Below are 22252 nucleotides of genomic sequence, written 5' to 3'. Positions count from 1 at the left end.
GAACGGAAGGAATATATAACATGAATTGCTGCATTGGGATAGTTACCTTGGACATTTTGATGCTGCGTAAAATACAGAAATCCAAAAACAACAACAGAATAGGCTTAAAAACTGATAACTGATAAAAAAGGGCCAATCATGTAAGAAACCTGAAGGATGTTAGCATCCTAATACAATATAGTAGGTATTTCATTATAGTTATTACAATAGCAATGCAAAATATCTGAAAAACTTAAATAAGGAAGAAAATTATCAGCTATCATATCAACCTACATGGTAATTGATTGTGGTAGTATGAAAAGTAAAGATGATCTTCATGGAGATATGCATCATTAGGCATGGAGAGTAAAACATATTTTAAGCCCATGATAATGATATAACATTGAGAAGCAGCTAAGATAAGATATATGAACTATAAGAAGCAGCAGTCAGCACAATCTGACTTGCAAGAGTCTGTTATTGTAGCCAATCTCAATAAAAGTAGAGTCAACTGCAAAGTTGATTTTTTCTTCTTGTCTACTTAATGGACTGAGAAATACTATAATAGAGGGACTATAAAGATGTCTATGGCTGACTTTTGTCTGTGATGATCTATTTTGAAAAAAAATTAGCAGTATGGATAGTGATGGATACCTGCAAGTCACTTCATCACAAGTTAAACACAAGACAACACAAGATAAAACATCTGGGGTCAATAAATGTCAAATGAAAATGAAATCAACAATAATGATTTCAGATAGAATTATATCACCAAGTAAGAATGTACAAATTAAGACAATAAAAATGATCTCCTAATATAGCAGCATTTCCCATCCCAATCTTTCCAATTTTAGTAGATTTGGCAATGCAGCTGGGGAATTAGGAATACTGGATTCACACTATATTGTAAGGAATTAAATTGGTGAAGGCAGACTACAGATTCTCCATATACTTGTTCATTACAGTACAAAGATATATGAGTAGAAGTGGTATTGTATTATATGCCACCCAGAGTCACTTTCATGTCACATGGGCAGCTGTACAAATAAGATATTTAAAAATATAAATAAATATTGTAGGGTATATTGCAAGCTGGTGATAATTAACAATTTGCTCTTCAAATAAATTTGGGTTAATATTTTCTTTACACTGAATTATCTTGAAAATACACGGGTGCAATAACTGTGGTATTTGCACTGTAAAAGAAAGCAGAATAATTAAACTGTCACTTGATTTCAACTAGTTGATTTATTGTATCTGGCATTCAAGGAACAGTTTCCTGCTCAGCCATGCAAAATAAAAATAGCATAGAACATGTCAATTGTTGGATAACTACTATAAATACCAAACAGTGAAGAGCTTTGTTGTAGTGGCATTAATTAGCAATTATAGAGAATCAAGTTGTTACTTTTAATAATTGTGAAGGCCTGAATGGTTAGAGTCCAAAAGAAAGGGCTTAAGTCCAGACTGGTCCATTTTAATAATGCTGTATGTCTCTAAGAAATAAGCAACTCTTATTCCATTATAATATATAGACAGGAGGAAAAAAGGCAAGCTTTAAACCTTGGGGGTTTGTATATATATGGTATGACTCTATAGCTGTCACTAGACAGTCTTCTTCATTATTAAGAACTGTTCTAGTTTCTATGAAGTATTAGAGCTATGTCATTTCGTTGTAAGCCTTCCAGTTTAAGTTTCCATCTGTGTGAAATCTGACAATAATGTAATAATCATATACATTTTACAAAGAAGTGTTGACTGGCATATAATTCTTAACAAGGTATTCCACTCCTAAGTAGAAGTGGAAATTTGATTTAGTATTTCTTTACAACAGAGCTACAAAGATATTTTGAGTTAGTTTATTTTGGAATTGCAAACATATGTCAAGAACAATTAGGATACTATTAGGATAGTATTAGTGTATTTTGAAAAAAGATTTTGGCCTTATTCCCTCCTTCCCACTTCTAGACATCAATGATAACTCCCTGGAGAAATCCAAGGAATAATAAATATTAACTAGATTATTCCCCAAGTTATGGTCCTGAATTAACCAAGTGCTTGATTACCAAAAGAGCAAAAGTTGCAAAGAATTCAAGGAACTAGGGCAATTGTTGCACCATAAACTGCTTGAAAGTACTTTGTACAGTGATCAATTGTCTTCTCTTCCAATGTTGCTGGTTCCCATGAAGCCTAGCAATCAAACGTTAGATGATGCTTATACCAAATGCATCTAGAGAATCAAAAGATGTAATTCTCAAAAACTAAAGCATCCAGAAGCCTTAGAATCCATGCAGATGCCCTCTGATCTGGTATTACATTTAGAGAAGGTCATATAGGCTTAGACTGAAATCTTTGAGTACTGGGTGCTCCTTTCATGTCAGACGCACTGAAGTGCTTTGAATACTAACTGTACTAACTGTAGGATGTTCACTAATGACTTATCTTGTGGGCTTTTCTTATTAGAATTCTGACATAACAGCAATAGGACAATCCTTTGAACTCTGAAGTTCTTTTCTACTGACATAGTTCATCAGTAAAGTATCTAATAAAATAATGTCTCCGTTTCAGAAATGCAAACATGATCCAGTAAAAATAATAGCACATGCTCCTCTGAGAGAAGACTGCACCCTTACTTATTTTAGTTAATTAAATGTTAACACATTAAAAACAGAGGTAATGTTTAATTAATTATTATTATAGTTATTTTTAATTATGAAATGCTAATTGACTAGCAAGAAGGGATGTTTTATTATGCTTGATAGACATGTGAATAAGCTGGAAAATTTTGGACTTTATATATAAAATAATACAGAAGATTCTAAAGGTACATTTACAATTGAAATCAGAGTTTTTTTTTTCTTTTCAGCTTGATGGCTAAGCAAACTGGGCGGGGGGGATATGAAACTTTGTGTATATGTACTGTATAACAACTGCAGGGAGATTAGTGTTACTATATGAATAAAGGTAGAAAGATTTGACCTTGTGCACAATGGATAATTAAGAGGATGGAACTTGCAAAGATGGCCATAGTAATTGCTATAATTAAAGATAGACATTATCTAAGTTTAATGATGATTGGAAACCTCTTATTAACTTTTTGTGGGAAATAGAAAAAAAAATGAAGTCACGAGGGATAGTTTTGAAGATTAGAATAAACATCTTTTTTTCCCTTTTTTCACTCCAAATATTAATTCTTGCTTCCTTTTTATTCTGTAATTAAAATTCTAATAGCATTTTATTTTAAAAAGAACAGATTATTTGAATCATTTAAGTAAAAGAAGCAGAAAAAAATAGTGGATGAAGGTAAGTTCGTGGGAAGTCCTACTAAATGAACATAAATTATCTTTAATTTAATTGAAAGATGTTATATATTAAGCTTTTTTTTAAGTACAAAGTTGAAAAAATATATTTTCCCATTATTGACTAAAGGTAAATGACAGCAGGATGATGGCTGATTTTCACTTCAATCAACAACTTGCGATTATTACTTTAATTAGAATATAGAAATAGAAGGAACTAATGTTCAACTACCCAGAGAACACTGTGTTTAAAAAGAAATGCTGTGCTGTTAATTTACTAATCCTTACACTCCAAAACTGATTCAATGATTGTTTATTGTTGCTACTAACATTACAGAAATATCTACAAAGATTGTTAATAAGAAGTAAAGAGGGGGGGGGGAGAGAAAGTAAACATATCCAAAGATGTATACAGGTACTCCAACCAATTATAGTGACTGTTCGAAGTTGCAACAGCACTTGGGGGAAAAGTGACTTATGACCATTTTTCACAGTTACAACTGTAGCAGTATCCCCATGGTCACATGATGAAAATGTACATACTTGGCAACAGGCATGTATTTATGACAGTTACAGTATCCTGGTATTATGTGAATACCTTATGTGAATACCTTTACCCGACAAGCAAAGTCAATAGAGAAGCCCGATTCACTGTGTTACTAACGTAACAAGTGAAGTGATTCCCTTAAGAGTTGTAGCAAGAAAGGTCATAAAATGGGGCAAAACTTACTTAATAATTGGCTTAGTTAGCAATGGCAATTTTGAGGTCATTGTGGTTGTAAGCCAAAGACTATCTGTACTTAATTAAGCGTAATGAAACCAAAGGTCTTCTAAGGGAAATGTTTCTTCTCTTGTTTTCTAAAAAGTACGGTCCAACATTTCTGCTTAATGAGATGATTCAAAGATGAGGTCCCCTGCTGGAAGATGAAACGTGAACAAAATTTCAAGATTCATTGAAACGAATGAACAAATGAACAAACCTGAGTTCATTTGTGAGTATATTCTAAGTTCAAAAAAAATCTTATCAATTATTATTATTAGATTACTTGTTCTTATTGTTATGAATAAATAATATCTAATACTTATGATTGTTATTAGTATTAGCACTGTTTAAGTTCATTAATTCATAAGTTCATTTCTAGGAGCTGCCTATTTATTTATTTATGGACCAAGACCAAATTGCACAATTTAACAGAAAGAACAGAATGCCACACACAATTAAATAAAAGGCAGAAACCCTGTAATGTTAATATTGCAATAGATGGGTCAAAATAGCTTCTATCAGCTAAGGTTATAAATAAAAAAAATGCTACTGCCCTCAAACACATGGCTATTAGTCATTTAAAAAGAATACTATAATCTCCTCATCGTGAGTATACTTTCTCAGACTCGAAAGCAGGGGTCTTAGCTCTAATAATTCATTAATTCGCTATTTCTTATTTCCATCTTTATGCTTTCTCTAACACAGTTTATTAGGAAAGGGAATGGTAGGATAGGTATATATTGTTACCTCTGAACATATGGGATGTTCCACTCAAGGTTTTTTACTGTCTGTAAGCATTACCATTGCTACATCAGTGTCTTCCCCCCATTAGAATCCTTATTGTAATAACCAGCTATGGTAATTAAACATTTCATTATATTATAGATAATGCCTTCAAGCATTCAACTATTATCTGAAATAGTATTTAAATGTCTAGAATGTCATCCAGAGTTGTGTAACCAAGGCCCCTTGAAGGCTTCATTTTCAGTCTCTTGGGAATCACGTCAAGAAACTAATGTAGCCCTTTAAATCAGAAGAGAAGGAGGAAGCTGTACGTTTCAAGCCTTCCTTGTAGAAACATTCAGGCATCCTTTCCTTGATCTATTTTGATTTTTTAAATATGAGATTTAAAATAGTTGACAAAAACCCTTAGCAAATAAATAAAACTATACCACCAACTTTAATTTTGTTAACTTGTTCTAGGGCAGGGCTGTCAAACTCCCAGCCTGTGGGCCAGATGGATCACACACTAGCCAAGCCCATGCTCAGTTTAGTGAAGGGGGGGGAAAGTCCCACTACGTCACGTGATGCCACTGTGACGATCTGAGTTTGACAACCCTGCTCTAGGGGGAAATTGATTTGAAATCTTTGTGATAGAGAAATCCTCTTTGCTCATTGGCTTTGCTCTGCCATGAGTGAACAATGGGAGGAGTACTTGGTCTAGGTAGATGCCAGGTCAATGGTCAACACAAGTCCAAATTCAGCAATGGTACTAAATAAGCATTAATCCAATATAGCCAGTTAGAAACCATAAGCAATAATGGATAACAACATCAGCCAAGAAACAGATGAGCTAAATAAAATTTAGGTTGGGTGGCTGAACATAGAACCCAGTCCACAACCCAACCCAACCAAATCAAACCAAGCCATGCAACAGTTCTTGCAAGAAATGAAAGCTATTTTCACCATTAATTTCAATAGCAGTCAACTCTAATTCTAAACCATCAGTTCCAGAGGTGGTTGCTCCCGGTTCAGCCGAGACTAGGCAACTGATAGTAGCGGCAGTAGGAGGCTCCGCCCACCCACCCGGACACTTCTGTGCATGCGAACTGATTGTAAAAAATGTGGAAACCCACTACTGATCAGTTCCATATTTGTACAATGTAGTGTACATCACAACGTGTACAATGTCATGCCATTCTGGATCTTTTTTTTTTACAGAATGAACATTTCAGATAGAAGCATCCAAAGTAAGCACAGTTTGTTGCAAAGATTATGTGAAGGAGAGAGAAATTACCATTGAAGCCAGTAGCCCAAAATTGCCTTCTTTTGTAATATTAACATGAACAAACAAGAGGCAGAATCTTTCACTTAATCACCAAACCAGCAACCTTTTAATGAACATGCTTAGCATGTTTTCTCAAATTAATTCCTTCTAAGGGATAAATTCCTTTAGCATGAAGCCAAACCTTATTCTGTAATCTGAATAATTGCATTATTAAACCTTTAGATCACATTTTGAAAAGTGAAAATGCAGTTTGCTGAAGATATAAACTAATGTAGCTGCAGAAAAATTAGACTAGTATTGCTGATAATTGCCATTCTTGTAAAATAAATGCAACATATTTTTGTACATACGATATGCTGTTATTTACTAACTTCCAAATTTGATTTACTACTAACTGCAAATCAGGACACTTCAAACATGTTCATAAATTAATTGCACCTCAATTATATTTTAAGATCACACAAATTTATAGAGAGCAACTCATCATTTGATCTGTGTCTTTTTTTTTTCAGTTTACAATTTACTCCACTTGGTTCATGAGCTTCTAAAGTATTTCTACAGAAAAAAACAAACAAAAACAAATGTAGACTATTCCAATTCAGCATGCTTTTGTAGAAAATTGTTTCCAACCTTCTAAGTTTTGCAATTAGCATACAGTAACTTTGTTCTATACCCTTTAACACATAAGATATATTTTGTAAGGACTTTAGGTTCTTGTTCATTTGCAATGGCAATTCAGTAATAAATCCTAAATATATTTACTTAAGAATTGCTGATATCTGTACAGCATATTTCAGAAGCTTAATCTCATGTTCTTTTGAAAGTCTTTCCTATCTTTTGAAATCTCAAAAGCTATTTTATTAACCTATGAAACATTTTTAAAATTTAATTTGAATATGTTAGCTTGCTAAATTTAATTGAAAAATTGGACCCTTTCTTTTTAATATCTGCCATTGTTTTAATCCGTATAAATGCTAACAATCAGCTCTGAATCCAAAGCAATATGAAAAAAAAAATTGCAAAGCTAAATACAAGCACTTATAGGTGTTTTCAAATAATTTTATACCAACTTTATTTTTCATTTACAAAAGTGTCACAAAAGTGACTTCTGTTTTTGGACATCTTAGAAATAGAATTATGCTGTAATTTGGTAGCAGCATTTACTAGTCTTTGATATGGCCATATGCAAAAAATTGCACAAATTCATGCAAATCACTATATAAATTATTTGAGCACTAATAATATTTTAATGATTTAATGTCGTTCTTATTTATCAGTCTAATGAAAGCAGCTCTTACATGTATGAGGGACATTTTATATGTGTAAATGGACTACTTTGGATTCAGCCTATAATCTAGTTACATATTCCCATTGTGAAATCTCGGAAAACAAGGCAGTATAAAAATAGAATAAATAAACAGGTAACTAAATAAATGTTTGAAAAGTCCTACAAATAAATATATGAAGGTAAACAGCATAGTAGAACAACAAGAAAAGTATACAGCAAATGCATATATTAAAATCTGAATCATTTCATACATTCAAATAAAATGGTTAAATCCATTACATTTAAAACTATAGCAAGATCAATACAAATGAACCTCTAAATTATTCTAAATGAAACCTCTCATTCAAAATTTTAGTAAAAAGCTACAGTCCTACAAACTACAAGCAAATTCCACTAGGATTATCAAAGCTGGGGTTCCCTCCACCACCACCAAAAGAGAAAATGACAGCAGAGAGATACCAAAAACACAAATTATTTACTACCATTTAACAGTTTAGCCGAATGCTTTCAGCCCACATACAGTACCCTATATCTTCAGAACTTACCGGTCATTGTTCAATGGAACTTACTTCTGGTTAAATATAAGTAAGGTTGCATTGCAAATAAGTATGATCATCACGAAATTCACTGGTTAAACAACTATGTAACATGTCAAGATTTTTTTTTACTCTCTCATCTCCTATTCCTCCAATACTACACTATATACACTGTACTGTTGCATTAAACAATTAAATTGTGAAGAATTTAGGTTTGCCATTAGGATTACCTTTGGTTCATCATTCAGTCATAACAAGCCTGAACATTTCAAGGTTTATTAGGTCCCATATTGGCATACATGACAAGCTTGGGACTGTATGTAAAAACCTTGGAAAGTGCCATAGACTATTTAATATCATCTGATCAACATCATGATCATCAGTACCAAGTTTAAACATGCGTAGGGTAAACATATATCCAACATCCACCAAAAATTAAAAATTAAAAATAAATAAAATATAGGAACACAGAATCAATGGACCACCATGTTAGTTTTCTATATTTCTATATTTTTATCTAAAAGCTACAGAGGACTCTTTGTCCCCCCTAATATGGATGACTTGTATAATCTCTATTTATGTTTTATGTATGCATGTTACTGTACGTTCTTTGACATCAGGGTGTATTATTTACCACATATACTAAAAATCAACATTCCAATTCTCTGTCATTTCTTAAACGCACACAATGAAGCACAAATCTTAACATAAGGTCATGTCTATAACCATACCTCATTATCATTCTTGCTCAACCACTCCTTGATTGTGGTAAGTGCGATGACTGCAGCTGGCTCATTGGAAAACCTAAGATTAGAAAGAAAATCAGTTAGGTTATGTGCATACCTGTATATATCTTTATATATAACTGTATAACATGTGTTATGGATATATATTCATTCATATTAGAGTCAGCACTCTTTTCTTAATTGATGCTAAATTAGTAGCATTATCTGCTGTTTAGACACCACATTTATATTCCCTGTTTATACGTAGTACCTTTATTTTGTTAAAAAGTCTGCTGATGAATTAAATGCATTGAGTAGTCAAAATGGGTGTGATCCTAGCGAGATAGAAGAAGAGAGAAAAATTAAGAGATAGTATTCTGGTAAGAACTGGCCATGACAAGCAACCTTTCTGCTTTATTTATCTTTGTCTTCAAGAAAAGAAGGCTTCCTGGGGGCGTGGCCTGTTGCCGAGGAGGGCTCCACCGAGCTCCTCAGAGATCTGGTCTGTATATCTAAATAAGATCATAGATAGCACCCCTTTTTGGCTAAGAAAGGGGCAGGGAGGGTAGCTCCGTAGACTAGGGTCTATTCGTAAGCCACAGCCTTTTTCTTTTTTGGCTGTGGAAGAGATTAGATCCAGCCGAAGCGGAGCTTTATCTCCGGCCAGTTCTTCTCAGCTGCCTTTTTTTTTTTTGGCAGCCCCAGACAGGCTAGCCCCCCCCAGGACAAAACAAAGTTTTTTTCAAGCTAGATTTGATACGGGAGGGTACCACCCCTGTGAGATTTATGCTTTTATTACTATCGTAAATACCAGCACCATTCGTCTTAAAGACTTCTTTGTTTAAATAGACTTCAAAATGGCGATTTCTCTCCGTGGATGATTACTGGATGTACTTAGCCGGGCTTATCTTCCTGCAGACCGCTCCTTACAAAATAAACTCTTTTTCTTGGAAATAGAGGGGAGCGAAGCGCTGCTTACTTGTTTATTTATTATGGCACCCAGATCAAAGAAGCGTCTTGCTACAAATGTGTCTAAAGAATTTAAAGAATCTTTTTTGGAAATACAGCCTTTGTCTCCTAACGCCCTCTACTGGAGAAGTTTAACACAGGAATATCTCTTTAAAATCTTTGATGCCTTTAAGCAAGAACTTAAGGAATTTGTATTGCAACTTTATGATGATCTAAAAATCTAAAGTTAATCAAATGAAGGCGAATACGTTTGCAGCCGTGTCTGCCCTGTCGGATTACTCTGCTGAAATAGAGAACAAATTGGAAAGTCTGGAGAAGGCTAATTTTGATTTGACTACCAATATTCAATTTTACAAGAAAAATTAGAAATAACGAAGAACAGCTTATGATGCTAAATTTTGATAGGAAGGCAGTTCAATAAGAGTCAGAGATTCCGTGAAAGGAGCAAGAGAAGTTGAAACAGACCTTTGCTGAAGCCTTCAGGCCATGCGCTGGGAAGCCCGGGACTTAACTTTGATTGCAGATTCGGAAAATCTATCGCCAGAACTCATTGATAGCGGAACACGACAGCTCCCGAGGGACATAATTATACATTTCTCTACAAAAGAATCTAGAAACGCGATTGTTGCAAAAGTTTCATAATACAGTCTCCGAGTTGATGACCAGGACGTGATTGTCTTCAAAGATATACCTTCCCAGATGTTGAAAGCAAGAAGGGACTACACTTTTTTAACTAAAGAGCTTAGGAGTCAACAGATTCGATACAGATGGGAGGCCCTGCCGGCATCACGGTTACATTTGAGAATCAAAGATTTCGTCTTAACTCTGTTTCAGAGGCTCAAGATTTCTATTGTAGGATTCTGAAGGCGGGACTTCCTGACGTGCTTGGAAGAGAGGAGAGACAAGCGGAAGGAGAAAAGCAAACGGCTGGCCATGCGGCTGCAAGATGGAGGGGGTAGCCCCTCCTCCCTCGGAGAAGCAGAAGAACGCAGATCGAGAATTTAGATACTTCAAAAGACTTCCTAAAGTTGAGGACTGAATGGGGGTTTGAGACCTCTCTCCGGTAGAAAAAGTGGACTAATTTTTATCAGAAGGGAAAGCTGGGTGAAACTACTTTGAGCTAGATTCTAAAGTAACGTTAGCATAAATTTGATAGTGGTTAAAAGAATGCGATTGATTATGTTGTTTAAACTTTGTTAGATGGGACTATTTAAAATAGAAGGTTAACTGACTCTTGCTGAAAGTATTATTTGAATATGATCCATGCTATTAACTTTTATTTGAAGGGAAAGTTGGTTGTAATAGTTCTGAGTTACATTTCAAATAAACGCTAGTATAAATTTGATAGTGGTAAATATTAGACAAGCAAGAGATGAGGGTAAAATGCATGTGGAATGAACTACGTTATTTGTGGTAAATACCAGACAAGCAAGGGAAGAGGGCAAAATTTATGTTGTTTAAAGCTTATTAGAAACAGGAAGCCGCTTGGGATTATCTTAAGATAACTGTAAAAAGAATGCGGAATGATTTATGTTGTTTAAACTTTGTTAGAAGCGACTACCTTAAAATAGAAGGTTAACTGACTCTTGCTGAAAGTATTATTGGAATATGTGGAATGATTTATGCTACAAATCGCTCTGAGTTATATTTTAAACAAATGGTAGTATAAATTTGATAGTGGTAAATATCAGACAAGTGGGGATGAGGGTAAAATACATGTGGAATGAACTAAGTTATTGGGGAAGTCGGTTGGAATTATCTTAAGATAGAAATTGATTCCTGTGTAAAGTAATATCTGATCTACGCTGCTTAACTTTACTAAGAAGGGGAAATCTGGTTAGATTATTTTGAATTACTGTTTGAAAAAGGGGTAAAGAAAGATCATTTACGTTGTTTAAATTTACTAGAAGGGAAAGTTGATTACTTGTCTGTAAAGTTATATTTGAATATATGGCATGAACCACGCTGCTTAAATCTTATTGAAGGGATCATGAGGTTTAGGAAGGGAACGGGAGAGCCTACAGAAGGTCGGGGTAAATAGCAAAGAAGTAAGAGATGAGAATAAAATATAGATAGAATGATTTATACTATTTAAGCATAGATAAAGATGGGGGGCTGAGATCAACACAAAGAGTGGTTTCTTTTTTTTTCTTTTTTCTCTTTTCTCTTTTCTTTTTTCCTTTTTTTTTTTCTTTCTCTGCTTTTCTTTTTTTTTTTTTTTGATATATTACTTTTATTTTTTAATCCATATGTATACAGATATTTTAGATAGAAGGTAGTGCCAGGTGTGGGCCCTGGGAAGTCGGGAGGATTAGGGATGGGGATTGTGGGGGGTGGGGTGGGGGGGTGTTAATATAGTTTTAATAAGACAAGAATGTATTTATATACGGTGGTTCTTTTTTTTTTAATTATTATTATTATTATTTTTTCCTTGGTTCACTTTACTTTTATCAGATCAAACAATACTCGAATAAAGGCATACACAAGGAGGGAGGTAGAGGGAAGGAAGAGGGAGGAGTAAGGAAGGAGTAAGGGGAATGTAAGGAGTATGTAGGAGGGTGTTTGGGGGAGTAAGGGAGAAGGAAGGTTTGAGGGGAAAGGGAAGTAGGAGGGGAGTGTTAGAGGAGAAGGAAAGTTGGAGGGGGTAGATGGGGTGTATGAGGTGCAAGGGTTAGGTGGGGTTGTGAATGATGAGTTGTGTTTCCTTTTTATTTGTTCGTTTATATGCCCTTTTTCTTTTTTTTTCTTTTCTTATAGTAAATACCCTGTATATAAATGATTGCAAATGGAATGTGAAAATTGAATAAAATATTTTTATACAGAAGAAAAAGAAATCAAGGAGGATAAAACCTTTAATTCCTCCTTGTTGCCATTTGAAAAGTTGACAGATATGATTAAAAGATTGCAAGAGGAATTATTTTAGTGGGGAGCCACATAACTGAATCCATGCAAATACTATTTTAAGAACTATATATTTTCAAAACAGCAAATCTAATATGCCCACCATACTTACTCCAAGTGAGTTTCTAATCCCTTCAGCAAATAGTTTTCCCTGCCTTGATCCCCTGCCTCATTTTTCTATGCCTGTCTGATGATGAACTATATTGAATAGTATGTACACCGAGAGTACCTAAACTGTATTTCAGTTGGCTAAAATCTGTAGTTGTTTATGCACTGGCTCTTTTCAAAACAAACATTTTTTTCCCCTTTGGAAGGATGATTCACCTTGAAAATGTTAATATTTATACTATAGTGCCCTAGCTGAACGCTATGGTAAAGCAGTACATACACATATCAAAATTCATATAGGTTGTTTATTCAGCTACATAGGAGCAATCTATGAAAAACTTTACAATGTCAAAAGTCCTATAAGAAAAGAAACATTCCTTCCTTCCTTCCTCCCTCCTCCCTCCCTCCCTCCCCCTCCCTCCTCCCTCCCTCCCTCCCTCCCTTCCTCCTTCCTTTTGCATTGATGGAAAGCTTAAAGGAAATATACTGTATAATACATGTATTATAAGTGTATACACACATAGAAAAGAGCCACAGACAGAGAGAGAAAATATTCAAAGGTAGCTCTCTCTTCCTGTGTTTCTTTCATTTTCAAGAGCAAGTGGGAAAAAATGGTCTTGATCTGTATTCAGAATTAACTGTACAGTACGGTTTTGGGAACGTAGCTCAAGTGCATCTCAAAGGAGCTAGCTTACCCTTCAACGAGTACTTTGTGCAATAGCAACAAAATCCCAACACTTGAAAAGGAAGTCTAATTGAACGGCACAGCAGTGCAAAAATGGAGAGAGAAATCTTGCCTAATAAGAGCAGCTGGAGAACTTTCTACACCAATACGTTGTGACCCTTCAGGCTTTTTTTAACAGTATCAATCCTACTGCCACATATCCAAAGATTTATGCATTGCATACAACTTCCTTCCCTGCTGCAATAATTTCTTAAAGATCCTATAGTACAATCTCATTCATACGTGCACAAACACTCATATTCACATATATATATACTATGTGTGTGGGTGTGCGTGTTGTATATACACACACACACACATGCATTCATTCTGTACATATATACAGAAAGCCAAACACCTTTGACATTTCAAATATTCCTGATCTATTTAAACCTGATCAATATCTTAAAAATAGGGAAAGTGTCGCAGAAAGGATAAAGAAAAAAAAAAGCCTCGTACAGAAAATTGTGGAAGGTTCTGTGCAGGATATGAGTTACGCGATTAAAACTACACAGCCAGTTTGCCAACTATTTTCATGGATTTTTATTTTCGAGCCGCGTTATCACTTACAATGATATGGGACTGTTCTTTTCCACTATGGCCTTCAGCAAAAAAAAGCAATCTTCATAAGCATGTGTGAATCAATTTAGCCGAGTGAAATGACTTGAGGAGTCTCACAGGTAACCAATTGTTAAGGTGGAAGCAGCTCAGACAATTGTGGCTAAGGGCTCAATTTTGGAAAAAAATAAACAGGTAAATGTAATAAGAGAGACCCTAGCTTAGGTGCTGCAGCAAGTATGCCTTTAGAATACTAAAAAGGAGGAAAGCACAAAGAGTCAAGAGAGCATTAGCCAGAAGACAGAGACAAGTGACACACCAATTTAAAGGAGATCCATCTGACAAAGTCGATGTTATTTACACCCACATATCTACTTTCTTTCAGGAATCTGGCCCTTCCAATTTTAAGCTGAGCCCATTCTCCTCCTTCGCAAGCCAAGTAATAACTTTCATTAGAGGAGCCAATATATCATCAAAGATCCTAGCCAAATCCATCAATAGACAGATGCCAGAAGGCCATTTTCCATTTGCTATAAAAATGGGGATTGCATCTTCTGGCTTTGTCTTCAGCTGCACATGTTCATGGAGTTGTCTGCCCTGCAAATTTTCATATATATGCAAGCCATGCCCTGAAAATATGAAAGACAAGGATCATAAATGGCTTCCTGTGAACAAAACACATTGGTGCATGAAAACTGAATGGAGCCAACAGCCATGGTCATCGTTGCTGTATCTTAACTCATATCGTACAATCATTTCTACTGTAACAAAAACATAATCTGTAAAAAAAATGATAGGCCGCCAAAAATGCCTTCCATAGTCAGTTATTGCGCGTCTGGATTGTAAAATGCAAACACATTAAGTTTTTAGCAGGAAATTCTAAAATGAATAATAAAAAATGAGGACTATAACTTGCTTTGTTTTTTAAAAATAAAACACCCATTTTTATAGAATGTAGAAAAATGCCACCACCATGTTTTACTGATTTTCGGGTTGCATGGAAAAACTGGAGTTCTATATTCTCAAAGACGTATGATAACCCAATCAAACTTAAGTGAAATTTTTTGCTTGTTTATCAGTTACTACGACACCCAATCCTCTTCACCCCCCCTAAAAACCCCTTTAACAGATATTCAAGTACTCTATGACTCACATTTCACAAGATGTACTTCAGGAAAATGGAAACAGGCTATTTCTGCAAGTATAGGAGATTAAATGGAAAATTGCCAGGAAAGAGATTCACTCCAGTGCAATTTAATGACCAAGCAATGGAAGAATAGCATTCTTGGCACGTTAACTGTGAATCTAGTGTTGCCTGAAAGCCTATCTCCAGCAGTAAACAGGTATGGATTGGTATTTGCTAACATAATCCATCTGCTGAATCCCTTCTGTTTTTCTTCAGACTCTGTTGCTGGTTCCTAAAAACATCTCACTGACCTTAATATAATTGTTTTACATGTCTTTATGTGCTACACAATGTTTTCTTTTCAGAGCAATTCATCCTGTAAAATGAATGCACACCAGCAAACATTCATCTAGGTCTCAGCTAATCAGAAATATGACTCAATTAGATAATTTCTCTATGAAATTAAGATGGCTGGAATACTATCTAGCAATAGTTCCCTTTCCCTTTCCCTTTCCTTTTTTTAAAACTAACCAACAGAAAGATTGCAATTTTGAAGAAATATTTAAAACTAAAAAATTTAATCATTGGTTCTTTTAACAGATGTGCAGAATTGAAACATGAAAAATAGACAAAAGGCACATTCAGGATGCCAATAATATTCATGCTGCTTGTCATAACTGAAGGACATGATCATTATTGGAATGCTAAAATCAAGCTGCCCTTGATGTAATGTGGAAAACAGAAGATTCTTCTTTCTCCAAGTTCATTGACGAAAAAGCTTGACAGTGAACATAAATCTTTCTAACTAATGCTACTAGCAGCAGAGGTGATTCAGAACATGATTGTAGTAGTGAAGAGCTGTAGGTTTCAAGCCATGAATGTGATGTTTTGATAATTGCATCACAATCTATGGGTTGAGGTATAGAAAGATATATTTAAAAATCAGGATGATGCCATTTTAGGCAGAACTCCGTGTAGATGGGCCTAGAAAACTGTAAATAATTATAAAATATGGTATGTACCGTAGTGTAGGGACTTTACCCAGAAAAATTGATACTCGATCATCAGTAAAACTAATTTTCAAGCAACACTGGGAAAGTGTAACTCCTGCTTCATAATTAAAAAGTGTTTCACTGGAAGTGCATTTTTTGCAAAAGAGAGGAGGTGGGGAGGTTTTGCTCTAGTCATTTGAGCTATTGTTTTTATTAGCATTGATTTAGTAGACACTTAATCTGTATAGTGTATCAACTAGAATATTGAACGTCAACAACCTTCCAGAAACTGCCATAATTCACTCTTACAAACATGTCACTGGTTTAATCTTAGGTATATTAGCATAGCCGAGTGCTAATGTTTACTATGCCAAAGTTCCTAAGTGATGTTCCCAAGATCTGCCAGGAGGGTGGTGAAATACATTGATATGAAATCAGGGAATGAAATAGAATTATTGGATTTTGATAAATTCTTGGTGAAAAGAAATATATATTCTCATCCCTCTGCTGCACCATTCTGTACATACTACTACTTCTCAATACTGAGACCTGCCATGTTGTATCTGCCTAGCTGCTTGACAAGCTAAGAGTGTAAGACAGCTGACAATAATTATGTACCTAAAAAAAATCAGTATTAGGAGCACAGTGATATGTTGATGGCATTTATACAACACACTAAGATGCATCGTGGTAGAAGAAAATCTGTCATCTCTATTCAGTCCATGGATCAGCTCTTAACCATAATGTGTAACTCACTGTTCGCTATGAGTACTTTAACTTAGCACAGTCTAATGTATCATCTAAATCTAGTTTGGTGGTTTGCTAGACCCTGGTATTGCTCTGCTTGACATAAAATTGAGAGAGTAACTGCAAAGCAGATCATTCAGGCGGAGGAAGCAGAAGTAGCAGTTCCTATATTCATGAGCTCTTCTCATCCCCAGGGGTATAAAATTTAAAAATTGCACATGTGGCAAACTTAATTATATCCTGAGTTCCCTATATCAATGTTTCAGAAGATGAATTAAATTAATGCATAGAGGTTGGGTTCATCAGTTTATAGACAAGATCTTTATGAATGCCATCTCCAAATTAAGGGGAAGAAGAAACACCTACTCATTATCTATTCTGCATAGCCGGTGCCACTGATTTACTTTGTGTCCTTTGACTTCCCATTGTCATCTAGAGTATTAAAGATAGCAATTAATCTAATCATCTGTATAGACATATAATCATTTAAAAAAAATAGAATGCTATTGGAGTCAACCAAAAGCTTATGACATTAAGGCATTTTATTTTTACAGGAATCAATAACACAACATGTGATGCTCCTAAGAAGAACATGAGTATAAAAGCACCTTTTCACTTATGCTTCTATGAAACTAATCTTGAGAGTGTTACTACAGTAATATATGTCAATTATGAATAGCAGTCAATGAAAAAGATATCTGCCATGAATTTCTGAGAAAAACCATCTTGTAATGGTGAGAAAGACTTTGGGAGACTAGGCAAAGAGATATTGCCAAGGGAACAGTCAGATAAGAGACAACATAATCCATAGCTAGATAGTGAAGGGGCAAGAGGCCTCAGAAGATGCCCTTCCCTAGTTTCTCAGGCCTACAAAGGGGATGGAGAAAGGAGAACCGTACTCTCATTCTTGCAAAATTCTGTCAATGTAGCTTTACAATAAAGTAAAATTAGCTCATCTGGTTGTGGTTGATATTTACTCCATGAGGTTGACACATCTGCCATCCTCAAATGTATATTCAAGTTGGTTGGTCTGGATATATATTTTATTTCATAATTCTTCTTCTGTGCTAACATCCCTTTGCGCATAAACAGGATTACCTGACAGGAAGGTTGCTAGTTCCTCATTCATCCTTGTCTACCTAGTAATCTTTCCTAATAAATGTTTCCTGACCTCTCTAATTTGAATATCCTTCGGTCATTCAAATTAAGTAGCATAAATTCTTAGTCAATTGTTCTTGTTCTACTTAAAGCTCTTCCTTGCTTGTTTGTGGCTAACTTACTAGATGAAAGTCAGTGTATGAGATCATATAGCATCAGGAATCCTGAGTTTCCAGTCTAGTCTACATCCCTGGTATTTCCAATTCTGCTGCACTTCCTAATCCAGACAAGGTCAAGCAGCTGCTGCCACCTGCTGTGACATCTATTTAAATTATTGTTTGGTCTATAAATAAGTAAGTTGAATGCGAATTGAACCCTTATTCAATAAATCTTTCTGTAACAATTGAATTGGGGACCTGAATTTCTTTGCCTATGCAAAACATCACCTCCTTCTACATGCCTGAACCCATGGAAACATTTACTCTAAAGAGCTACCTGTACCTTAAGGGAGCAGACTGGGAACAGATGGAACAGTTCTCACTCAGGCAGCTAAGGCACTCACAGTCTCAGTGAATTGGGGGCCAAGAGAACAACGTCAACTGTTTTGGCTCTTCATTTGTGTTTACTGTTAGTATATGTGAATAGCAATAGCAATAGCAATAGCAATAGCAGTAGACTTATATACCGCTTCATAGGGCTTTCAGCCCTCTCTAAGCGGTTTACAGAGAGTCAGCATATTGCCCCCAACAATCCGGGTCCTCATTTTACCCACCTCGGAAGGATGGAAGGCTGAGTCAACCCTGAGCCGGTGAGATTTGAACCGCTGAACTGCTGATCTAGCAGTAGCCTGCAGTGCTGCATTTAACCACTGCGCCACTTCGGCTCATTAATAGGACCTGCATAGTATCTCCCAGGAGGAAGACAGCATGAAGGGAAAGTCTTAAAAATTTCCAGAGGATATGTTAAGATCAGAAAGAATTCTAGGGAGAAGAAGCTGAAGAATGAAGTTTTGGCTGCCAGTTAAAAGATATTTCTAACAACTAAAATGGTTTAGACAGTTATAGTGGCTGTTAAAGATGGCCTTTGGTCTATTGGTTTCTAGCTAGAATGAAATTGGTAGGTAAGCCTAAAATGGACTGATCAGTTAAGTTAATTAGGAGATGAGAGATGTTGAATCAGACTGGGAGAAGACTCACTTAAGAGGAGTATGACATATTGTGGGATAGCAATAATAATAGCACTTATATATCATTCCTAGATGCTTTATCAAATTCTTCAAGGGGTTTATAGACTCAGCATATTGCCTCTAACAATCTGGTTCCTCATTTTGCCAAACTCAGAAGGATGGAAGAAGACTGAGTCAACCTTGAGCCGGTTAGGATCGAACTTCTGGCTGGGAGCAGAGTTAGACTGCAATACAATATTCTAACCACCACAATATTTGTCTAAATGATCCAAAGGATTGGGATTGAAAATAAACAGAAAAAGAAGAGCAAAGATGTACCGTTATGAAGTTACTTATCAACTGTTCCATTTCAGACTGGATGATAAAATGCCATTGCAGGCACTGGATTAAATACCAATCAATTTTGTAAGTCATTTCCTTAAAACTATAGTGGTAGATAGGAGTGGGACTAGTAATTAGGGACATATGGGTTAATATAAATAATAGTGTTTATAATAGACTCAAAACATATGGTGTTAAGATTTGCTTGTTTACCATGCATTGTAATTAAGCAAAAGAATGCTTGTATAACAGCTTTGTCTAAATCACTTTATCTAAATCACTAGGACAGAGAATTTTTTAAAGAAAGAGATTATATTTTTGTTCCCCTCAGAATTCTATGATGTGTGTTATCAGGGAATATACTGCTATTTTCACATGAGTGAATGATACATCAAGGGAACAGAATAATGGAAAGATGAGTCTAAGCCTCTCACTAGATATGTCCAAAATGCTCTATTCACACCATCAGGAACTTTGCTTTTCCAGAGTTCTCAACTAACAGAATGTTAACCCCCAAAATGGCGACAATGCCAAATGCCGTCTCGGGGTTGCCATACCTTGGGGAGGGACCCCTAGCACAGAAGGTGGGTGGTTGGAAGACCGAAGCCTCACAAAGCCATTTGAACCTGCGAGTGTCAGCAGCTGTGGGTAGCAAGTGAAACCGGAGCAAGTGACTAACATCCTGATTTTGGTTCAGGTCCACAGCTCGGATCATTGAGACAGAAATTATAAATAAGTAGGTTCCATGGAACTATGCATCTAAACTCCGCAAACTGAAATCAACTCTTGTTTTTGCATTTTTTATATTTTGTGAACACAACCAATCTTATTCCAAATGTATCAATTAAATAGGTCTACAATATATCATGGAATATTTCACATCTTGGTCTGAAACTCATGCAAAGTGAAAATAGTTAAAGACCTGGTTAAATAATTACATAATCTGGAAAAATGGAGATCAATTTAATATAATTTAGAGAGCCGAGGTGGCGCAGTGGTTAAATGCAGCACTGCAGGCTACTTCAGTTGACTGCAGTTCAGCAGTTCGGCTGTTCAAATCTCACCGGCTCAGGGTGACTCAGCCTTCCATCCTTCCGAGGTGGGTAAAATGAGGACCCGGATTGTTGGGGGCAATATGCTGACTCTGTAAAGCGCTTAGAGAGGGCTGAATGCCCTATGAAGCAGTATATAAGTCTAACTGCTATTGCTATAATGGAAAGATGGTACTAATACAAAAATGTTAATTCAGGCATTGCAACAACAGTTAAAATTCCCAACCGAAGAAGTGGAGGCAAGTTCTGTTCCTCCAAAATTGCATGGGTAATTTCAAAATTATTTGGTTTGTGAGATTCTCTCCATTGACGCAACCCCAAAACCCTATCAATGAGAAGCCCTGCATTACTAGGGAGTGAGCTGCCATGGAAACTTTTATGTAGAGAAGCTTCCTTGATTAAGACAATTTCACAAAATATATCAAGTAGATATCTCAGTGAGAAGAATGGGGCTTTCCCAAATACTCTGTGGTGAGTTGTACAGAAATCTGCCATTTTAATGAATAAGAATTCAGAACAGATTAGGAAGGAAAAGGGGCGTACAGGTAATCCTCTTTAGAGACAACAACTAGGACTGGCAACTTAGTCATTAAGGGAAACCAAAACTGTGTTTATGATCTTCAGTTTTGCTTTGCTTTGCAGACCTGGCATGGGTGTAAATCCCAGGACTGCTCAGAAAATTACTTTTTTCACCACTGATGTTACTGTGAATGAGAATTACCTGTATATTCAGTATAATTGCCAGAAAAGGCAACTGCCTCAAATTACTTCACAAAGAAACCAGCTGTGGCTCCTGCAACACTGCGGGATATTAATGCACAGAATAGGTATAATGGTGGTTTTTGAAGGCTGCCATTTTTTCTATGTAAGTAATTCTTCCTGACTAATTTTTGCAAAACCACGGCAGACTTCAGAAAAGCTTACAAACACAATACTGTGGGAGAAAATTATTTCTCCAGCAACATGACCACATGTTATAAATGGGAAATCTTTGGGAGGTCTTTGACAGTTCTTCCAATAATTATATAGCACTTCATACACTTTGATAATGGCTTCCAATAATCTTTTTTTTAAAGTCCTTTTGATATCCTGATGCTTTTGATGGAATAATTTGAAACTGCAAGTTTTGAATGCTGTGTCATGGATATTTAATTATATCTGCCTAGGAAGTTCGCACAAGGAAAACATCGCAGTACTTTATGTAAGTTTTTTTTTTAAAAAAAAGCTAATAAAATACCAATATAGTATAAAAGTAATGCAGTATAATCACAACAATAAAGTTTCAAAAAGGCTGTTGCTTTCTAGCTATTGCTTTGCACTGCCATTTTAACTAATAAAGAGATGTGGACATGAAAACTGTTGAGGTGCAAATATGTACTATGTGGATGCATATCAGTGGTGGGATTCAATTTTTTTATTACTGGTTATGTGGGCGTGGCTTGGTGGGCGTAATATGGCTTGGTGGACATGGCTTGATGGGCATGGCAGGGGAAGGTTACTGCAAAATCCCCATTCCCTCTCGATCAGCTGGGACTCAGGAAGCAGAGAATAGATGGGGGGCGGGCCCAGTCATAGATGGTATTTACCAGTTCTCCGAACTATTGAAAATATCAGCTACCAGTTCTCCAGAACTGGTTAGAACCTACTCAATACCACCTCTGATGCATATAAGCAAACACAAATGGGTAGTATCCTATGACGTTCTTCGACTAATGGAATTTTATCCTCAGTGGAAAAAAAGAAGGGGCAATTACAGCTTCCCAAATGCAGCCAGCCGAGTATGCACAACCTCAAAATCTGTACTAGGTTGTTGAGAGATTCTCAGATGATTGAAGGAGATGAGAGGAGAAAAGAGGAGAGGAGAGATGCCCA

General features: G+C 35.8%; 1 protein-coding gene across 1 annotated transcript in view; it reads right to left on the bottom strand.

Moving 5' to 3' along the window:
- The window catches only part of MACROD2 (mono-ADP ribosylhydrolase 2), a 1066625-nt gene that overhangs the window by 412071 nt on the left and 632302 nt on the right, over positions 1–22252 (bottom strand). Inside the window, exon 8 of the mRNA XM_032212948.1 lies at positions 8605–8677. Coding sequence (XP_032068839.1) covers positions 8605–8677 — 73 coding nt within the window. The remainder of the gene's footprint in view (positions 1–8604; positions 8678–22252) is intronic.

The sequence above is a fragment of the Thamnophis elegans genome, chromosome 3 (assembly GCF_009769535.1).
Source record: "Thamnophis elegans isolate rThaEle1 chromosome 3, rThaEle1.pri, whole genome shotgun sequence".
Classification (NCBI taxonomy): Eukaryota; Metazoa; Chordata; class Lepidosauria; order Squamata; family Colubridae; genus Thamnophis; species Thamnophis elegans.
The sequence above is the reverse complement of the archived record's forward strand: the minus strand, read 5'-3'. Positions and strand labels throughout refer to the sequence as shown.